The following is a 22,609-nucleotide window of genomic DNA, read 5'->3' as shown; positions in this document are numbered from 1 at the left end:
AGTATTTCCAAGTAAATTGGAAACAAAACAAGTCTAGTGCATTTAAGAACCCAATACTAAATGCAATGGATCCCTAAACACTGTAAGAACAAGTCTTTCCAGAAGAGTTGACCCTGGATTACCAATTCAGATGAAAAGGAAAAACAGAAATTGCATTACTTAATATTCTAGATGAGGTGAAATGGCTAGCTTCTGGAGTTGATTGTGATAGTTAATGAAAATCAACCTTCATTATACTCACTATACGAAAACAGATGCAGAAGTCTAAATGTACCGAGTAGACCAGTTACTGAGATGTAACTAACAGTTCACAATTGGGCTGTGGCCTTCAAACCAGCATCTTAGAGTGGTAAACATAGAAATGAACATCTCAATCAGTCACTTTAGGAAACAATTTGTGTTAAATTGGGTGTCCCTCCCCCAACTATCTGTGTAAAGGACTTCCTGGAGCCCCCAAGAGATAGTAACTTTAGTCCTGATTAATTAAATGGGGATTTTCTTTGGGAAGATGATAGATAGATCCCAACTCCCCTGGAGAATGATAGATGGACAAGCCTTGCTCTTAAAATACTCTCTGGACATTCAGTTGTCCCTTTCAGGTACATTGGACTCTTAAGATAATTTAGGGATTCTCTCCATATCTCTCTTGCTCGCTCACTCTCTCTTTTTTCTTGCTCTCTCTACTAACACCTCCACTAAAGCACCTATTTCCTTAGCCCTTCCAGACAAATCTATTCCCATTAAAAAAAAGTAGAAACACGATGAGAAACTAGGGCAGTACTCTGAAGTGTCTCCTATGTCTTATCAACATATGCATTTTAAACTTCAATCCAGTAAGTGTGTTTCCATTACCAGTAGAAACTAATTTTATTTCACCCCCGACTAATGCTAGGGTAGGGTCACATATTCCACCTTGTTTAGGCAAGTCAACAAAGCATTGCTATTCAATCATAGAAACTTTCATGAAACAAAAATATCACACTGTGAAGCTATTGCTATCTAGGTCTATAAGCGTGTGAAGCTGGTGTTTCCATCTCTAACCTTTCCCTGAAGACTTGTCAAATCAGATGTCTTCGCGTCCTTAAGGGACTCAAACAGCATTCCTTTTAAATACTGAGCTTGGGGGATGAGGGGGAGAAATCAAACTCCCAGGGCAGGAATAGAGCAATAGGCTGAACGGGGTAAGGTTCCCAGCAATATTTTCAGTGTATACTCTTGAAATGTGAGCAAGTGCATTGCTGAGATGGAAAACAATTCAGCAACATGAGTTTCCTGTCTTGCTCTCACTAATGCAGTTTTCAATTTTCTTAAAATTTCTTCATTTTAAGGCCCCAGAAGTGTCTGTTTTCTTCAAAAAATTCTATAAAGTTTACTCCTTATGCTTCTGTTAAAACAAAAAGTTATCTAAATGAAGCATCAGCAAAGTCCAAAGGAAGAAGCACAAAGGACTATGTGATTCAATAAATCTGGAACACCCAGAAAATGAATGCCCCAAACTCCTCATTGCCAGGGTTCCCCATGTAGACTGTCTCAGGTGAATCCGTTCTGATTATGGACCAGGCCGGAGTGGAAGGGGCCTTGTTACCAGATAGACTATGTTGCATGCTGGATTACCGCACTGGCAGTGAAGTTAAAATCTGCTGTAGCTTGTCATTTGAGCTTCCTTGTCATGCAATGTTTCATTGTTCTAGTTTTCAGTATTTTCGACTTTGTCTTCTATTGAAGTTTCTCTTTCTTTTTGTCATTGTTGGGCTTTTTGTTTGAGCTTTGTTTTGAATTTGATGTGTTTTTTGTTCATGAAACCCAGGACAGGTAAGTCTACAGAGACAACAACTAGATTCGTCGATTCAAAGGGACATGGCGGGAGAAATGGGAGGAAAGTGGAGAGTTATCAACAATGAGTACAAGGAAGAAATCATATCTTGGAAGTGATAGTGGTGATGGTCGCACAACTCTTATGAATGTGAATGAACCACCAAAATGCATGACATTGGAATGGTACGTCAGTGAAACTGGTTACATTATTAACTTTTTTTTTGGGGGGGGTATACCTTTTGAATTCCAAGAAAGCACATTGGGGCACAATGTACTGCTAACTGCAAGGTCAATGGTTGAAAACCCTCCAGTGGTTCCTCAGGAGACATCTTAGAACGCCTGATCCCTTACAGGTTTTAAAGTCTCAGAAGCCCCATGGGACAGCGGGACAGTTCTGATAGGGTGGTTGTGATTCAGAATGGACTCAAGGCAGTGAGTTGTGGGTTGGTTTTGTTTTCCGTGTAACACTGTGAGCTGACCTCTCTCCTCCTTGCATTTAACACACCCAACAGATCCCCCTGGAAACCACTGTTTTGACAGGACTTTTTAAAAAAGACATCCTAATGACACCAAAACAGATGTATTACTGAGAGAGCTTGTTTGCAGCCAACAGAGACATACTTAAACATACTCTGTTTAGAATAAACCTGTGCGTGTGAGACCTGGAACTCTAGTGGGAATCCTGTTTTACTTACTTTAGTATTTAAGTGTTAGTTTGACTTATAAATAACCATTTGAACAATAAAAGGGTTATTAGAGAGCAAACACGTAAATCAGGGACTGGGTATATGACACAAAGAAGCATATATTATGTATGCATAATGAATTCTTGCTTTAAAATAAATAATATTCATTTTAATCACTTACATTGGTGAAAATGGTAAAACACCATATGGCTACCTTAAGGATGAATATAAAACTCTATTTCATTTTTTAAATACCTTCTTTGCATATGCATAATAGTTTAAAAAGCTTAATATTAAAAATCATATTTCAAAGTTGCACTAAGCTTGTCTATTTTCATAAATATGTTTTCTTTCTCTCTGTGGGTTGATCCTTTCGTCTAAGTGAAGGGCTCTTGGACTCATTCCAGATGTTCTTACATTACACATCAGTGTAAGGAAAGCTTTTTCCAGATAAGTTGTAAAGAACAAGTAATTTCTAGTGGCAAGCATTTTATCATTTCTGGCCCTTTAGATTATAGGTATGGGATACTGTTTTATATGGCACCCTGCTACCGTGGAATTGCTCTTTGAGCTGTTTTCGTTAGAGAGTCCCTGCCAAACAAAACAGCAGGAGGGAAGCTGTAAAAAAGCTTGAAAATGCTTTAAAAAAAGATATAAGCGAATAAGCAGCAATCTAAACATAAACCAGAAGATGATTCCCATGACCTATGGTTGGGAAAAAATAATAAGAGGATGATTCAAAGTTTGAAAACAATATCACTTTACAAGCACACAGTTTTTCTCAAGAAGTAGAAGTTACTTTAATATATATGTGTGTATATATATGCATATATACGTATATTGCATTAAAATTGGTTAACGGCAAATTCAGTGTTTTGTTCAGACTTGTTTCACATTTATCATAGATAAATAGACGTCATAGGATTTCCTCCTAAAATGAGTGAGAATGATTTATTACTTTTAGAGAAAAATGTATCATTCTGTACTTTCTTGCTGACTGACGGCCCATGTTGTTAGCCTAAAAACAATGAAATCATTAAACTTAGAAGATGGCATACCCTCCAGCTACAACAGTTTTTTAAAAATGCTCGATGCAGGCAAGCTGGTTGATGTCGAAAACACCCATCAGATGATGGGAAAGTGAACTGCAAAGCCAGGAGTCTCTTCTCCAGTGTCCTTTGAAAAACACCGAGATAAATTGTGAGGGAAATGACGGGAAGAACTTTGCAAGATGAGTCCCTTGTTATCTTTGATCCAGACACACTGTTTTTCGTCACATATGCAATTTACCTAAACGATTTTTATTTTTTGGACAGGTACATGGATTAGCAGGAAAGCTGAAACCCGTCACATATAGCTTAGGAGTTACAGGACAATGCATCTTTACTTATTCAGATTGGGCCTGATCCAACTGAACACAGACTTTCATCTTAGGGAAAATATGGTTTATCGAAGAGAAGAAAGTTCAGTTGTGTGGAGCTCAGGATTAGTAGGCCAGTCTGCCTGTCAGTCAAGCATTCACTTCAATAACACCATTGAACGGTGGTTCAGGGCCAGGTGCTCAAACTCTGGGCATTCACACACAGGGACCCATTCACATGCCTTCTACCTCCACCCGCCCGTGCCTCGGGCATCACTACTGGGATTTCCAAGTTTCAGAGAGATTGAGTCACTTGCTTCAGCCCCAGGGGCACTGTGGACCAGGAATGCAGTTCTAAAGGCACTTCCACCTAAACCCAGCCTTCCTCCGGAGGCCTGTCAGTGAATTAAGTCATTTATTTGGTAATCCTTTGAGTTTAGGAAGAATTCATTAAATCTCAATGGGTTAAGTCCTGAGTTCAATTCAGGACCAAGCAGAGAATAAATCATATAATTTTATGGTCCTATCACATGCATCCACTTAACTTGAGGCCAGGGGGGCATTTCCTTCTTCCTGCTCACAGACGACTGCCTTCCATTTTGTTTTGTCCATCTTTGCTTCCCAGCCAGCTGGGTAAGAAGTTGGTTGGACCTTAAAAACTTTTCAATCCCATCCTTTAAATTTCACTATGTATATCCTATCTCATTGATCTTAGATTAGATTGCCTTACATCAGTTGATGATGTAATCAAACAATTGACCATGCCCCTACTACTTATTCTCAAAGAGGAATAGAATGGTCTCTGACTCATCCTTAAAATTAATAGAAATCTATAAAATATTAATCGGTGGCATAATATGACAATTTCAAGCAAGTATGTCAACTCTCATCAAGCTATAGCTTCACAAGGAAAATATCTTTGACTTTCATTGAAAGCCATTGTCATTAAGCCCATTCTCAATCATAGTGGCCCTTAGGACAACATCCACTGTCCCATAGGATGCTCAATGCTGTAATTATTTTAGAAATCAACTATCACGTCCATCTTTCCTCTGCTGACAGATCAGTAGTCTTGAACCACTAACCTTTGATTAGCAGCCTGAAGTCTAACAATTGTGCCTCCAGTGCCTTCATTCACTAAGACTGCATAGATAACAAAAGTAAGAGTCTCTTGTCCATATCAATGAATAGAATTCTCTACTCAACTCTTACTGCCATCAAGTCAATGCTGACTCATAGGTTGCTGAGACTGTAGCTGTTTATGGGAGTAGAAAGCCTAGTCTTTCTCCTGCAGCAGATCCTCAGGGAAAAAAACTGAACTTTCTACTCTCATCAACAGTTACAGTTTCAATTACCCATAGGGGTAGCTATGGGTCAGCATTACTCCATGGCAGTGAGGTTTCTTTTTTAATTGTCAATTATATTTCAAAGGCTCAGAAGTGATGAGTGTTCCCACCTGCCTGCTAACTCTGGATGATACGGAGACTCTGTCATCTTCAGGGTAAAAAAAATTTCTAAATGAGCTTTGTGCATTGTCTACATGAATACTAACACATTATCACATGTATTAATGCAGCATATACATAAAGGCAAAATCATATAAATAAAGAGAATGAATATCACTATTTCTCAGTAATATGTGGCTCTAACAACAGTCCTGGTGGTGCTGTCAGATAAGCACTGGCTTTATAGTCACAAGATCAGCAGTTCAAATAAACCAGCCACTTTGGGGACAAAGAGAAGACTGCCTGCTCCTATAAAGATTTACAGTTTTTGGAAACCTGCATAATGTCCCTGTAATTTGGAACCAACTCAGTAGCAATAGGTTTGGTTTAATATAAAATTCCATAGAGAATTATCAGATCTTCAAGAATTCTTTTTAGAAGAGCAACTTGCCTGGGGACATAAAGATCATTTGCAAAGTCAATGAAATGGTAAACAGAGGACATGTCCATAAAGTGTTATTTAAGAGGCTTATTGTCCATAAAACTGAACACTGCAACTCACAAAGTACGGTGTAAAAAGGCAGTGAACAAAAGGAAGACTCTTGATGAGATGGATTGACACATAGGCTGTCACAGTGGATTCACATGGAACAAGAGGGAGGATGGTGCAGGGTTGGTTGCTGCTTTATTTTGTCAGAACCAACCGGACAGCACCTGACAACCACAGCACACGCACTGAAGTTCAGCATGGAGTTCTAAACAAATTGCAAGACCTTAATTTAAAATATTAATTAAAATATTTCTATCAAAATATTTTTCCTTAATCCACATCTCAGCACAAGGAGTAATATGGAGGAAGAAAATGAGCATAGCAAATAATACAGAGTACTAAATAATTCTTGTCAGAGTTGACTTAAGGCTGTAACTAGGGAACGATGTATTTGCATACCTGGGGCACCCATCTGGAAGACACAAAGCTGGTCACTTCTATCACAGACAAGCCAGTTTGGGAAAGTTGATTGATGAATTCAATTTTTACATCTGTTGGAACTATAACCTATGAAAACATTTGAAAAATGATTTTCTAAGTAAATTCTATAGGACCTACTGAAGCAAATCAGAAAGTTAACTTCTAACTGAAATCCAATGCTACTTGATGATTTATAAATTCATACAGCAATTGAAAGTACACAAAATAATATAACATGAACCCCATCTCTTAAACCTTACAAATTTTAAGAAATATTAATATTTAGACTTAGAATATATACACACACACACACACACACACACACAATTAGCACCCAACTACCTTTTCATTCTGTAATCCGTCCCTGGGCCCAACTTCCACTATTTTCACATCCTCAGGCAGGCCAGAAAGTAGGGGTGATGCCTGAAATGGAAAACCCAAGAGAGAGAAAACAGACCATTTTTAGATCGCAACACTGGTTTCTGTTCTAAACAAATCCACGTTGTTTCATTACATTCACGCCTCTGAAAATTAAAACAGTAAGAAACCCAATACAAGAATACAAAGCACATACCAAGTTTGTATTATTAGCAGGAGAAAGCCATTTTTTTGCCTTGCCATTGTGTAATAGTCTAGATGTAATTAAAATTCAAAAAGTTAAATATTTAAATATAAATCTGGAGTAAAAGGTTTACCCATCATCTAAAGAGAAAATCTACTGGGCAAATATATATGCAATGATATAATTAGCATTATTTGAACTTATTAATGTTCTTTGTATGAATAGATATTTATCAACTCCAGTCATACAATTTGCTATCCTGTATGTTGTGAACCTAAAGAGTATAGATTTGGGATCTGGCTTGTGCTCAGAAAGTTGAAACTAGCCCAAAATGTGTGATATATTTGGTTCTTTGTGTCAATAGCACATCTACTATCTAAATGCTACTTCCTTAAGGGTGCGTCCCGGAGAATTCCATCCTTAATATTCTCTTGGGAAAGACTAGCCCAAGCTCAATGTGACAATGAATCCTATTTGGGGTCACAGAGGACATATGTATTCTGGAACTAGTGTAACTCAACTGGCTCCTAGTGACATGTTATGTTTTGATGCCACTAGTTCAAAGTCTGGGCAATAAGAACGGCCTTTCTAAACTGCAGTTAAAAGTCGGAAGTAAGGCAATCTTTCCAAGTTTCCCAAAACAAAGCTCCCTGTTAACCAGTCATTTCCAACTCATAGTGACCACATAGGGCAGGCTAGAACAGCCCCTAGAATTTCCAAACTGTGAATCGTAATGGGTTCAGAAATCCTCATCTCCAATTCCTGACGACACAATTAGCAAGCCTAAGTGTAACCTACTATACATCTCAGACCAATATAATCCCTTGAACATTTCAAGTCAAGGAACATGTGGGTGTCACATTCATTAAGTTCTTCAAATGAATACTTGGTGATATCAATCCAAATCTGCAGGATCTGATATTTTGTATCATACATCTTCAGGGAGAATGAATTTAGGCCAAATCACTAGGTAGATCAGTGGTTTAGGTGTTCAACCACTGGCCAACCTGAGGGTGTTTTGAACCCACTAACACTTCCCTGGGAAAAAGACATGACAGACCTTCTTCCATAAATATATGTTGCATTAGAAAGCTTATGGAGTTCTACTCTGTCTTGTGAGGTCACTATAATTGGTCAGAGTAGGCTCTATAATAAGTTTTTTACTTAGTTAATTCATGTTTTCTCAATTTGTCATTTTTAATCTGCATGGATATGCACTGGTAAGGTGGTTGTTTGGGATGTAAGACCTAGTTTGTGTCTATGGCAAAGATAAGAAGAAGAAGTAGAAGCAGCTGCAGCTTATTGGCTCTTTTTGAGAATGTCCTTATCTGGCTTTTTGAGCTCTCTGTGTTAACTAAAGTAAGAAAACCAAGATTGCCCTTTTTATGGTGTTTTCATGTCACCTCCACAACTATAACTCTGTGCAAATCAATAAGCTAAGATTAACCAATAAGAAAAATAGCTGTCGTTACTATAGCTTCTGAGCATACTGTGACGGAGGTAGTTTCCTTAGGGAATCACAAGGAGAGATGTGAACCTTAGCATCAGGCTCAGTTTGTGTGGGAGTCATGGTTTAATGCCTTATTTACAGAATGGTCATAAGTTCAATGAGGCAAAAGAACTGGGGTGATATTGGAGGAAAGTGGAGTAGAGGAGAGAAGGTCCCTCCTTTTTCTTCTTTTGGCCGGTTCATTTTCAGGGAACAAATAAAATTAAACCTGCACTGTCTTAGGACATCGGGTCACATTATCAATGATTATTTTTTGAAACTGCATTTTCAACTGCAATTACCTTGACACATAATGAAGAGCACTTGTTTGTTTAGTAGCAATGTTTACCTAAAAGAAACATGAAGGTGATAACAACAGGCTGAGTATAATTAAGAACTTAGGATTGTCCTTTACATCAGTTTGTTGAATATGGTGTAATTAACAGGCAAATGTGAAGAAATTTTAAAATGCCAGCAACTGTGAACATTAAGTCAACCCAGAATATGTGTTCACAAGGTATTAGTTTACACTTATGCCTGGATGTAATGCTAACATTTTGTCTTTCTAGCTATACATAGGTAAAACCCCTCAGAAATCAGTAGAAAGTTAAAATGCATTCAGTATAACAGTAAGATACTTCAAAAGGGGGAAAAGAACAAAATAAGTAATTAAGCAAATATGCAAATACAAAATCAATGTGAAACTAATACTTGGATGTGTGTGATGTGAGAGGCCTGCCTTGGGAACTGTAGTCTCTTCTTGGGCATTACAGTGTCTGTGTTGACTTAATTATAGAGTTTTATGTTACCATAAACAAAGCCTAATGGGAAGATCCAACTAAAGGTCACATAAGCATAACAAATCCACAGTGAGACCTTCCAAGATATTCTCCCTGAGAGCCCTGAATATGTCACAGTCAGAGAGAACTGTCAGCCGCAGGGCAAAGAACTTCAGGAACTGACCTTTCCTCTCCTATCATCATTGTCCTTCATACATAGGATGGTTTAGACAAATTATGTTTTCCTCATTTCCATGTCTGATTACATGATGTTTCTGTTAGTTCGAAAAATGTTTCCATCTGTATGGAAAGTCATCCATCATCTTGATTCCACTGTTTCCTGACATAGATAGCCATGGGCATGGACGTAGTCCATTTTCACCTTCTTTAGGAATTGTTTGAACAAGTTGCAGCAAATGCAAAATGAATGGGAATCTTCCCTTCAGCCATCTTGACAAAGATGAGAATGGCATAACTGAAAATAAAATGATAAAGATGATAAAGACAAAAACTGGAAAAATCCTTCACCTCTGAGTCATAGCTTGAATAAGAATGCTGTGCTTTATACAATTGATGTATGTATATGTATGGATTGTGGTAAGAGTTGTATGAGTCCCTAATAAAATGTAAAAGAAGAAAAGAGAAAAAAATGATTAGGGCAAAGACTGTACAGATGTGCTTTATACAATTGATGTATGTATATATATGAACTGTGAAAAGAATTGTATGAGCCCCAATAAATTGTTAAAATTAAAAAAAAAAAAAGAATTGCCTGTCAATGAGATGCAATCAGGTCAGACTTTACAGGATCAAGAAATAAATTTCAACACTTTTAGACATTATTAAGATTCTTATTGCCATCAAGTTGATTCTGACTCACAGAAACCCTGTAGGATAAGGTAGAACTTCCCTAATGGGTTTCTGAAACTAAACTCTGGAAGAGTAGAAAGCCTCATCTTTCTCTTGCGGAGAGGCTGGTGCTTTTGACCTACAAACTCGTGGTTATCAAGCCAACATATCCCCACTATGCCACCACGATTATGCATGGGGTTGCTAACCAAAAATTCAAATATCCTCGTTAGAAGTTTATATTTTATAAATAATAATTGTTAAGCACAGTGAAGGGTCTACAGCTGTACTCTACTTAGAAGGTAACACATAAGCCTGCCATACAGCCCAGTAGGAAACACAAGACTCCTGTCTGGGTCAGAGATAAAGAAGGGGGTATCATCCATAGCATTAGCAGAAGCCCAAGTATAAGAAACGGTTTCCCTTTCCCAGCCACAGGTCCCAAAGGAAGTTGCAGTATAAGAGAAAGGACCGTACACTCAGAGAATCTTCATCTCTTAGAAAGGACACTAAGGCATCTACCCTTTGCCTAGACGTGACCCAAGTCATGCCTCATGTGCGTGAAAAGGCTAGCCAATAAATAAAGAAAACTAAGGATGAATTTCACATTTGAATTACAGTATTGGCAAAGAAGGTGCAATGTACAATGGAGTGCCAGAAGTCTGTACAAATCTGTCTTGGAGGAAGTACAGTTGGAATACTCCTTAAAAGCAAGAATGGCAAGAACTGCATCTCGTACACTTTGGACATGTTAAGAAAGGGACCTGTCCATACAGAAAATACATCATACTAAAGGATCACAATAAACAGACAACTAAATAAATAAGTCCCTCAACAGGGGTTAAAGACCATGGCTGCCATAATGAAATAAAGTATGGCAACAATTGTGAGGATGGCAAATGAATGCGCAGGACTTCCTTCTGCTGCACGCAGGGCATTGACACTGCACAACAACTCTTCATTCTGGAGCCAGTCATGATTTTGATGATACTTAACGATACGTATGCTGCCCCCTTTACTTTTTATTTTAATTAGGATTTATTACATAGAGCATACCATTCCCAATTTCAATCATGCCAAGTAGAATGTACAATTGCTACCACAATCAGTTTCCAACCATTCTTTTTCTACTTGAACTCCTTGACAGTGTCTCCCTTTTACTCCACCTCATCTCTGAATTCCCATCCTCCCAAACCCCTTATGCTACGTGCTATCTCTCTAGGTTCATCGATCCTAGGTTTCATATACCAAAACACACAATAGCATATAACACAGCTTCAAAAGGGTGACCTCCATTGACATACACCTCTGTGATACACCTTAATATGAACAAAACAGAAACCAAAGAAAACAATCAAAACCAAAAATACAGAAAAATTTGGAAACCAGCCCAGGTCCAGCCTGCATCCTAGGGAGGATGGGGGAACGAATCTACTGACAAAGTTTTAACTGTTCAGGTCAGATGCATGCCTTTGATCTTCTGTACTCCTCTCTCCCAAGCACTCTGCCTAGGGTCTACTTTCCTCCATTCACTCATTCAGGATGGGGCGTTCTCTTCTCTGGAAGCTTATTTCCTATGTGATTCCACAAATGAATCTTGGGCTCCAACTGTCTTCCACCCCCTTCTAAATAGTGGATTCTCCCAATTTGGGTTTTGATAATGAGCCACTTTTGACTTCAGATGATAAGGGAGACTTTATTTCGACCCCCAAGACTGTAAGGAAATCTATAATTTGCTCCAGGAGGAGATACTTTTTTAAAATCATTTATTAGGGGCTAATACAACTCTTATCACAATCTATACATACATAAATTATGTAAAGCACACTTGTACATTCGTTGCCCTCATCATTCTCAAAACATTTGCCCTCCACCTAAGCCCCTGGCATCAGCTCCTCATTTTTCCCCTCCCTCCCTGCTCCCCACTACCTCATGAACCCTTGATAAATTTATAAATTATTATTTTGTCATATCTTGCACTGTCCGACATCTCACTTCACCCACTTTTCTACTGTCCATCCCCCAGGGAGGAGGTCACATGTAGATCCTTGTAATCAGTTCCCCATTTCCAACCCACCCTCCCTCTATGCTCCCAGTATCGCCACTCACATCACGGGTCCTGAGGGGATCATCCGCCCTGGATTCCCTGTGTTTCCAGTTCCTCTCTGTACCAGTGTGCATCTTCTGGTCTAGTCAGACTTGCAAGGTAGAATTGGGATCATGATAGTGGAGGGGAGAAAGCATTTAGGAACTAGAGGAACGTTGTATTTTTAATCGTTGCTACTTCACACCCTGACTGGCTCGTCTCCTCCCTGAGACCCTTCTGGAAGGGAAGTCCAGTGGCCTACAAATGGGCTTTGGGACTTCACTCGTACTCCCCTTCTCATTCACTATGGTAAGTTTTTTTGTCCTGATGATGCCTGATACTTGATCCCTTTGTGATCGCACAGGGTGATGTGCTTCTTCTATGTGGGGTTTGCTGCTTCTGAGCTAGATAGACGCTTGTTTATCTTCAAACCTTTAAGACCCCAGATGCTATATCTTTTGATACCTGGGCACCATCAGCTTTCTTCCCCACATTTGCTTATTCATCTACTTTGCCTTCAGTGGTTGTGTCGGGAAGGTGAGCATCATAGAATGCCAATTTAATAGAAGAAAGTATTCTTGCATTGAGGGAGTACTTGAGTGGAGGTCTAATATCCTTCTGCTACCTTAATACAAACGTGTAAATATATGCACATAGATCTATTTCCCCATCCTCAGACATAAATATATTTGCATATATACATGTCTTTATCTAGACCTCTATAAATGCCCTTTGCCTGCCAGCTCTTTCCTTTATTTCCCTTGACTTTCAGGAGATAATACTTCTATCATTCACATCTGTTTCCCAAACAAAAGTTCTTTAAAATGATAGCCTACAATAAAGGCAATTAGTTGCTTCCAAAACTTGTAAATCAATGTAAATAATCCAGAGAATTATTTCCTAGGAATACCCACCCTTCATTTGTTTCCAATGCAGCTGCTAAAAAATCCCCCATGGCTAAGCCATTCTATTTGCCACTCTGATCAATCTAACAAAGAAAGGTTGGAGCAAAAGATGCTGAATGTATCCCATAAACATCATTTAACTAAGGCTACTTTCAACAGCATAGATAGGCTAACCTGGGGTATTGACCCACCAATTCCCTACCCTAAGATCCTGGATCCAACTAACTGAGCACACCTTGTGTAGTGTTTACATTGCCCTTGTGTGCAAAAGGGTTGCTTCATTGGTACCTAGTCAATGGTATGGATCTGTTTTCATTTGCATTATGATAATGGATTCAGGACAAAATAATGGTCAATTTGGAATGATAGAAGTATGATTGGTAGTTTTAATTCATCCGTGTGGGCTCTAGATGGTTCAATCAAAAGAACTAATGGGAATGGTTGGGAGTGGGGGAAGAGGACCTGATGCAAAGGGCTTAAATGGAGAGAAAATGCTTTGAAAATGATTAGGGCAAAGAATGTATGGATGTGCTTTATACAATTGCTGTATGTATCTGTATGGATTGTGATAAGAGTTGTATGAGCCCCTAATAAAATGTACAAAAAACCAAAAAACAAAACAAAAAAACTGTTAAAACGGCATTAAATATCACCAGCATCAATTTCAAGAGTTCAGTGCCATGAACTGGACATGGACAGATGGAGGTAAAGTAGTTAGAAAGGACGTGGCTTTTCGTACGTGTGGTAACACTATATATAAACTATATATAAACACCATATAAACTTTGGGGGGGGGGAGGGAAGAACCAATGGCAACAAAATGTTAAAACCTTTTACTATAATTTCCAATTGGATCTAAGATTGACCTGACATGGTTCAAATATAAGAAGGCCGAAGTATGTTATTCTTCCATAGTAAGCATTACACTATCCCACTTCAAAGTAACCCCATCAACGTTCTTAGGATTCAATTGATATTTCGCCACAATGATGAGCACTTTAGTTTTTCTTCTACATTCTCAGTATTGTTGAAAAGAGGTGGCCACGTCTTCTGCTCTCACAGGACTCATCTCAAATCGCTGTTACAATAGGGGAGGAGGGGGGCTTGACACTGACCACTAGGTGACCAAGGAACGTTTCCTACCTGAGTGAAGTCAGCACCACCCTCAAGCTGCTAACTTTGAGCTACTTCTGAGCACTCAGTCTTCAATGGTCTTCCAGATGCTCATTATTAACAGGCCATAAAATAGAGGGCGGTGTATTAGTTGCCTATGTGACTGCAAAAACTGGTCATCACATTTGTTACTAATTCCCTTGATTTCTCTCCAAAGCCCCGGGAGCACTCATGCCCCTGCTTTCAGAAAGCTGTGTCTGCATCCATCAGCTCATCGGCATCGACACAAGTTTCAACACTGTGAAGGCAGGGCTGAGATTTTCTATCAAAAGAATGCTAATAGTGTCAAGGGTTCTGGCAGAAAACATGAGACCCCTAATGAGATACCAAGAGCTTTATTATTCACTCTAGTAACAGTGATCAAGAGTATAAACACAAGATCTGGCAGGACTGTAAAACAGTACAACCAATATGGGAATCTAGATGGCATTTCTTTAGACAAATGCAGTTACAACTACCTTTTGATCCTAAAATCCCTTTACTGGGTATATATGCTAAATGTATGTGTATAAAGATTATATATATATAGCAGCTATATAATATATTGATAATATACTACAATATATAATTATTATAATATATTTATATATATTATATATAAAGATTATATATATATATTGCAGCAATGTCCATAGTAGCAAAAACATAGAAATAATAAAAAACCTCAATTTTAGAGGGATGAATAAGCAAACTAGTATATTCATACAATGGAATATTGTATGAATAAAAATAATGATGACTAATTTAAACACCACAACACTTGGGGGAAAAACAGAGAACATGATGACTAGTAAAGTTAGTCAATCTTATAACTATAAATATTTAATGATACTATTATTACAAGTAAAAAGAAAAAACAAAGAAAGTGAATTTCACAACAAAAGATCATATTCAAGACTACAAAGAGACCATAGTTAGGGACAAGGACAGGGAGAGAGGTGAAAAAGGAAGTTATAAAGGAAGGGATGATGAATGAATGGGAAAAAGTCAAATATAGCTACATTTATGGGGGGGTCCATGCAATATTATTATTGATTTTATGTGGTGGGATGGGGCGTGCAACTACATGGGATATGCTTCTGCGAAAACCAACACACACACACACACACACACACACACACAGGTGAGTGAATGGTCACAGACTGGAATTTTCTTCCGATTCTATACTCCTCCAGTCTAAAGGATGGTCTGAGTGGCTAAAACAGGAGGAAAACTAGAACTGAGGTGGTCTCTAATGACATACATGTGCATGTCAACCATAGGGTGAATGTAGGGAACTGCATGTCTCCCTACCCTGGATTTAAGCCATGGGTTTACTCTCAGTTTCCTGCCATACAAACTGCCATGAGGTTTTACTGCCCTTTGTCTCAATTCCAGCCAGAGGGTGGCTGCCTGGACCCTTGCTAGGATTGGTGCTCTTTCACTAGCAGCTGCTATGCTCATTGGTCAATACATGCCTGATGGCATCCCCCCCAGGCTCACCAGGAATGCTTCATTAGCATACTTACCTGTTTGATCAGTTGCCCACCATTTCTTCCTTATTTAGAGATGCACGACTATTGGTTACCTCAGCTGTACCTTATTTTACATGTGATGTAATGGTGCCTGCCCTTTGCTGGCTATTTAAGCCTCTGCTCTCAGCTCAATAAATGAGGCTTGATCAGATTCCTGTCTTGCCTCCATTTCTCGCGCCCTAGCCCATCTTCATTCCCAGTCCCTCTTTCAGGTATCCACGTTGTTGATGTCCCATGGGACGGGACATTTTGGCGCCCCAACGTGCCGTGAGAACTAGAAGAAGCTTCAGCTCCTGCGATGCTGGCATCTGCACGTATTTCTGAGCTGTATCACTGAGCTGAAACGCTGAAACAAAACAGTGCCACTGGCGCCCCAATGCTAACGCAGCGCCGCAACTGAGCTGACGCTCTGAGCTGCTGACACTGAGCTGGCACTATCGCTGAGCTGACCCTCTGAGCTGGCACTTTTATTGCTGAGCTGCTAAGTCGCGTTGAGCTGTTAGCATTTGCAGAGCTGCTAGCACAGTCGCCGAGAGCAGGGCTCGCAGTCATGGAGCACGGGGCGGGGCCCACAGTCATCAAACACTAGGCGCGAGCCCAACACTGCCGTAAAGCGTGGGCCATAAAGCGCGGGCTGCGCAGCCGTGAGCCCGCTGCGCAGCAAGCCCACCGGCTCACGCCATGCGCCGGTGCGCCCGCCGGCTCTAGGTGCGCCACAAGCGCGCAGGCTCTTGCCAGTGCCCGCTGAGCCCGCTTGACTCCAAAAGCGCCGATTTGCAGTGATACTCTGCAACATCCCCCCATGCCTTTGTCGCTTGGAAGCTTTGAGGTGCTCTTTGTTCAAGCAGCTTGAACATGAGGGTCCCCTCTGAGGACGCAGACAAGTCATAAAGGATCAGCCGATCAACTTATCAAGCCCACCACACCATCATTGTAACCTGCAACGACGAATAACCGGGTGAGTTTTTTTCTGATGATAGTCAAGAAATTAGTCAGCATCAATTATTTGTAGGACAATTACGTGATGCTTTTAAGGCACGGGGAGTAAAGGTTAAAAGTTGTGATTAAAAACAGAATCCCATAACAGACACCACTGAGAAGCACGGCCGTGAATATTTATAAATTAAAAAAAAGAGTGGTGAAAAGTTGGAAGTAATAAATTATGGGACAGATTTCTAATAAATGTATGTATGTAAATAAGTTTCAAAATATGTTATAAGCTAAAGGAACAAAATAAGTTACTAAAGATTAGAGAAGTTTTCAGATTTTGTAGCTCAGAAAAGTTCCCTCTCCTGCTGAAGCCGCTGGAAAGTGAAGCCACTGAGGGCTTTAAAGCGGGCAGAAGCAGTTAGAGGGCACATCAATACATTATCATGATAAGGATCTAGGACTTTGAAACCTGGTGCCAGAAACTCAGAAGTCCTGCTGGGATGAAACTATGGGAAAGGCTGTAGCCTGGGAGCAAGATTCATTAGCAACATAACAGGGAGTAGATTTAGGAATTCCAGGATGTTATCCAGTTAGAGGACAGATGCTCAAGCACAGGCGAATGTTCCCCCCATTCCATTCAAAACGATAAAAGATTTAAAATCTGAGTGTTCTCAATATGGTTCTGTGGCTCCTTATACTAGGAAGTTAGTAGAAGCCAGGATAGGAGAGAATGTGTTTTGGGCAGAAGACTGGTAATAGCTGGCTCAAACGTGTTTGTCAGGAAAAGACTACTTGTTGTGAAATTCAGAGTTTCTTGAGAGTTTTCAAAATACAGCAGATATAAGCTGTTTTGTGTGAATAAAGTTTGTGTGAACAATGTTTGTGTGTGCGCACATGCACGTGTATGTTTGTGTGTGTGTATAAGTATTACATACTCTTTCACTTTGTATGTACAAAGAGGTTTTTCTGAATGTTTATTTTAAGGATAAAATCACTTTTGCTCATGTTTATTACTGCTTAAAGTTGAGTCTTTTTTGAATATTTAAAAAATAATTATACCAATGATACTACTCTCTCAAGAAAAATATTGCCATCATTTGTAGAATATGTAACCTTCAAGTATGTGCTAATTTTTTGTCCCTTCGTCTAATTCAAATCAGGAATTTTATTAAAAAATTAAACAGTTGGTTTTTTAAAAATGCAAATACTGCCTGCTAGCTAATACTGAAACCTTTAAGAAACAAGGGCAACTTGTCTGATTATATCAAACTATGTTTAAACATTAAACCTTTCTTTACTCGGCTTGCTATAGCAGTTGCTTTGCAAGGACAACAGTAAAGGAAGGTTAATAATACTTTGGAATTTATGAAAGCCCTGCAGCCTGGGCTCCCTTGCCCCTCTGCTATTTCAGCCAATGCATATAAAATCATTTTAGATTTAAAAGATTTTTTATACCATTCCCTTGGATTCCAAAGATTATAATAGATGTGCTTTTAGTGTTCCTAGTGTTAATTTTAAAGAACCTATGGAGTGTTATCAGTGAAGAGTCTTACGTCAGGGAATGTCTAATAGTGTCACCTTATGTCAAAAGTTTGTAACTACAGCTATAAAGTCAGTAAGAACTTCTGAAATATCAGTGTTTATCATTCACTACATGGATGATATTTTAATAACTCATAGGGACCAAAAGGTGGTTCTCTTTATTTTTGACTTATTATGAGAAGCATTAAATAGGCTTTAGTTATAGCAGAAGAAAAAGTACAAGTTATTGAACCTTACAAATATTTAGGACATATTTTACAGAAAGGTTTTGTTAAACCCCAGAAGACAGAAATAAGAAAAGATCACTTACAAACTTTAAATGATTTTCAAAAATTATTAGGAGATATTAATTGGCTTAGACCATATTTAAAAATAAGTACTAGAGAGCTTTAGCCTTTTTTGTTGTTGTTGTTGATATTTTAAAAGGAGATCCTGATCCAAATTTGACTCGGGAAATTTCCCCTTTAGCAGAACAAATCTTAAATTTAGTAAATTTATGTACTCAAGAACAACAAATTAAGTACATTAATTATGGTAAACCTTGGTACTTTTACATCTGGTGTGTTATGGCAGAAAAGACCATTATTTGGGGTATATTTAGTTTCTTCAGGAAAAAGAGTTCTAAAACCTTATTTTTAAAATAAGCTGAATTAGTGATGAAAGCTAAATCCGAGTCTGTTAAATATTTTGGAAAAGACCCTAATTCTATAGTCATACCTTATGACAGACTCCAAACTACTTGGTTATGGGACAGTTGTGATTCATGCGAATTAGTATTTGCTGAGTTTTATGGATTGGTGAAAAATATTTATCCTCCAGATAAATTGTTACAATTTTCTAAAAAACATTTATTTATTTTCCCAAGTATTTGTAAAAATAAACCCTTAGCTCATACCCTTACAGTAATTACTGATGGTTCCTCTAATGGAACTGCAGCTACATACAATGGATAAAAGAATTTCCAGCTCAATCTGCACTAACAATTATTCAGACAGCCTATAAGTTGTTTTTGTATTAAATAATTTAGAAACTGTTGCTTGTATTCAATCACAAAATGAACCTATTTTGGCTTTATTTGGTGAATTGCAACAATTAATTTGGAACCGCAAGTATCCTTACTTTGCGACACATATCAGAGCTCATTCTTCCCTACGAGGGGCTTTGGCTGAAGGCGACAATTTAGCTGATTGTGCAACTCAAGCTGCAGCAGCATTTGCCAGTTTATCTGAAGGTCAAATTACTTTAACCCAGCGTTCCAATCAACTACATCACCAAAATAGCCAAGCTTTAAAACATCAATTTAACATATCTAAAGAAGCAGCAAGGGACATAGCAAAAACTTGTCCACATTGTGTTCTCCATTCACCAGTTTCTCATTCAGGTGCCAATCCCAGAGGACTGCTCCTGGGACATCTTTGGCAAATGGATGTTACTCACATTCCTTCATTTGGTAAATCGAGATATTTGTATGTTATGGTGGACACTTTCTCTGGATTTATTGTGGCCACTCCTATGATTGGTGAAAAAACGTCTTTAGTTATTCAACACATGTTACGTTGTTTTGCTGTAATTGGTGTACCTAAATGCTTAAAGAGAGATAATGGATCTGCTTATATTAGTGAATCACTTACTCAATTTTGTGTCACTTTTCGAACTAAACACATAACTGGAATCTCTTATAATCCTCAAGGCCAATGTATTGTGGAACCTGCTAATGGGATTATTAAGCGACATTTAGATAAAATAAAAAGGGGGGAGATATACCCTTCTACTCCTCACAATTTAATTAATCATACTTTATTTTAACATTTTGGAATTTGGAATTACATGGTCAGTCTGCTGCTGACTGCCTTTGAAAAAAGATTGCCAAATATAAAGACAAAGCATATGTAAAAATGGAAAGATCCACTTAATGGCAAGAGCCAGCTCCCCTCCTAATTTGGGGGCGAGGGCATGTTTGTATTTTTTCCCTAAGGATGCTGATGGAGCAAGGTGACTGCCAGAGAAGTTGGTGCAGTTTGCAAACTATGCAGATGGTAATTTGCCTGCAAGTGCTTCTGGAAACTTCACACAGTGAGCAGTACTAGGCTTATGCTCCTGATCCACCACTCTAACATACTGTTGTCTGGAAAGTCTGGAAATCACAGTGTGGGTTTATGACTCACGCCTTCCCTGTACAAGGTGAAGGAAATGTAATCTCAACCACTCCGCAGTCTTCTTCTTTTTGTGGACTAGAGACTCAAAAGAATAATAAGACCATATTGTGGAGATCGTATCTCATGGACAAGCCCATCCAGTATAACATCACAAAAGAGAGCTATATCAACGATTGGTCCAGCAACCAGGACAATAATAAAAAAAATATTGCCAAATGGAAAATAGAGACTACTTTGGAAATGTGAAGCTTATGGACACTTCTTCCAAACCGCAAAGGAACGTTACTGCCTGTGTAACATCGTCTTATGTACTTTTGGCAGGGAATATTATTATAGATCATGATGATTATAAGTTTGACATGTTTTGTAATAATTGTAATTCATCTAATTGTTTTGCCTACACCCCTGAAGATATTGTCATTGCTATTTTGCATCAATCTTCTTTTATTATGTTAACAGTGAATATTACTGAGCCTTGGTATTTAAAAAAATGGTTACAGATATTAGAAGAAATTGAGAGAGCATTAACCAGACCTAAGCGTTTTGTAGGTTTGCTTATAGCAAGTATTTTTAACTATATTGTTTAGTTGCTACTTCTATTACTGCAGCAATTGTACTTTCACTAAGCATACAGTTGTTCCCTTGGTTGGACCTTTCATTGTAATTCTGATCATTATTTCTCTGGGCCCTGTATTGTTCAACAAACTCATGGCGTTTGTAAAACAACAAATTGAGGCAATCCAGGCTAAACCTATCCAGGTGCATTATCCTCGGCTAGAGATGATGGACAAGGGTGGCCCACTCTCGGACTCATCCGAGTGATAAGACCCCCTTCCCTTGTGCACTGGGCTGGACAGCCAATGACGGGTACGATTGGGCATGGCTCATACCAACCTAAGCCAGGAAGGTTTGCTTTTGAAAAATGCGCATTCCTTGAGACCAATGACAGGTAAGGATGAGTCAGTAGCCCGACAACCTAAGCTAGGTGCAGCCCCCGAAGGGATACTCCATATTAAAATCATACTCTTGCCTGTAATTGTCTTGGTAAAGAAGGGGTACATGTAGGGAACTGCGTGTCTCCCTACCCTGGATTTAAGCCATGGATTTACTCTCAGTTTCCTGCCATACAAACTACCATGAGGTTTTACTGCCCTTTGTCTCAATTCCCGCCAGAGGTGGCTGCCTGGACCCTTGCTAGGATTGGTGCTCTTTCACTAGCAGCTGCTATGCTCATTGGTCAATACATGCCTGATGGCATCTCCCCCCAGGCTCACCAGGAATGCTTCATTAGCATACTTACCTGTTTGATCAGTTGCCCACCATTTCTTCCTTATTTAGAGATGCACGACTATTGGCTACCTCAGCTGTACCTTATTTTACATGTGACGTAATGGTGCCTGCCCCTCGCTGGCTATTTAAACCTCTGCTCTCAACTCAATAAATGAGGCTTGATCAGATTCCTGTCTTGCCTTCATTTCTCGCGCCCTTGTCCATCTTCATTCCCAGTCCCTCTTTCAGGTCCACGTTGTTGATGTCCCGCGGGATGGGACAGGTGAAGACAGTCACCTTTCATTCAGCAAACATCTTAACCAGTATTATTATATATACTAAGTATAGGACAATGAATCAAATAAACAAAACTTCCTTACTCTAAGAAGCTTACAAACTAGTGGTCCAGGGATCTGCCACATTGCTGGGGATGGAAAAGTCTCCTTTCTTATTTATTGAGTATTTCAGAGCTCATGAGTGACTTCTGAATTCAAAGGAATCACTTGAAAAGGAGGAGAGCGAGAAAGGTAGATAGATCATCGTCAGAAATGAGAGGTCCAGAGTCTGCAGTTACTTTCAGAGCCTTAAAAGACCTATTCTGCTAAGCTCAGTGTATACTGTTTAACAGGGGTACAATATGATACTAACGAAAAACAAACAATGTATTATTCAGAGTCAGAGTTAAAAAAGCTTTGTTTTGTGACAAAGTATATATACACAGTTGGCATCAAATTTCTAATGGTTCACTTTCCAAGAGCAATAAAAGCAATACTATCTTGCAATTATTTCTTGTTTATTCAGAAGTACTTTTCTATGAACCTATGCTGTAAGGTCAGTAGAAATGAAAGAAAAGTAAAATTGCTTTCTAAGACTACTTAGCTAAGTTTCTTGAATTATATTCTGGTATTCGTTGAGACAAGGAACCTTGGTGCCATAGTGGTTACTTGTTGGGCTGCCAGGGAGAAAGATGAGGCTTTCTACTCCTACTAAGAGTTAATGGTGTCAGAAACTCATGGGGAAATTCTAATGTGCCCTATCGGGTGGCTATGAGGAGGCATCAACTCCATGGCAGGAAGTTT

At 38.9% G+C, this 22,609-nt stretch overlaps 1 protein-coding gene across 3 annotated transcripts in view; it reads right to left on the bottom strand.

The window, feature by feature from the left end:
* The window catches only part of HMGCLL1 (3-hydroxy-3-methylglutaryl-CoA lyase like 1), a 197,250-nt gene that overhangs the window by 114,546 nt on the left and 60,095 nt on the right, over positions 1–22,609 (bottom strand). For all 3 annotated transcript variants that reach the window (XM_075554054.1, XM_075554055.1, XM_075554056.1), the window contains exons 2-3: positions 6,619–6,699; positions 6,256–6,363 (exon numbers count right to left, since the gene is read on the bottom strand). In XM_075554054.1, the coding sequence (XP_075410169.1) occupies positions 6,256–6,363; positions 6,619–6,699 (189 nt within the window). The remainder of the gene's footprint in view (positions 1–6,255; positions 6,364–6,618; positions 6,700–22,609) is intronic.

The sequence above is a fragment of the Tenrec ecaudatus genome, chromosome 7, assembly GCF_050624435.1.
Source record: "Tenrec ecaudatus isolate mTenEca1 chromosome 7, mTenEca1.hap1, whole genome shotgun sequence".
NCBI lineage: Eukaryota > Metazoa > Chordata > Mammalia > Afrosoricida > Tenrecidae > Tenrec > Tenrec ecaudatus.
Note: the sequence above shows the minus strand (reverse complement) of the source record. Positions and strands in the feature narration are given on the sequence as shown.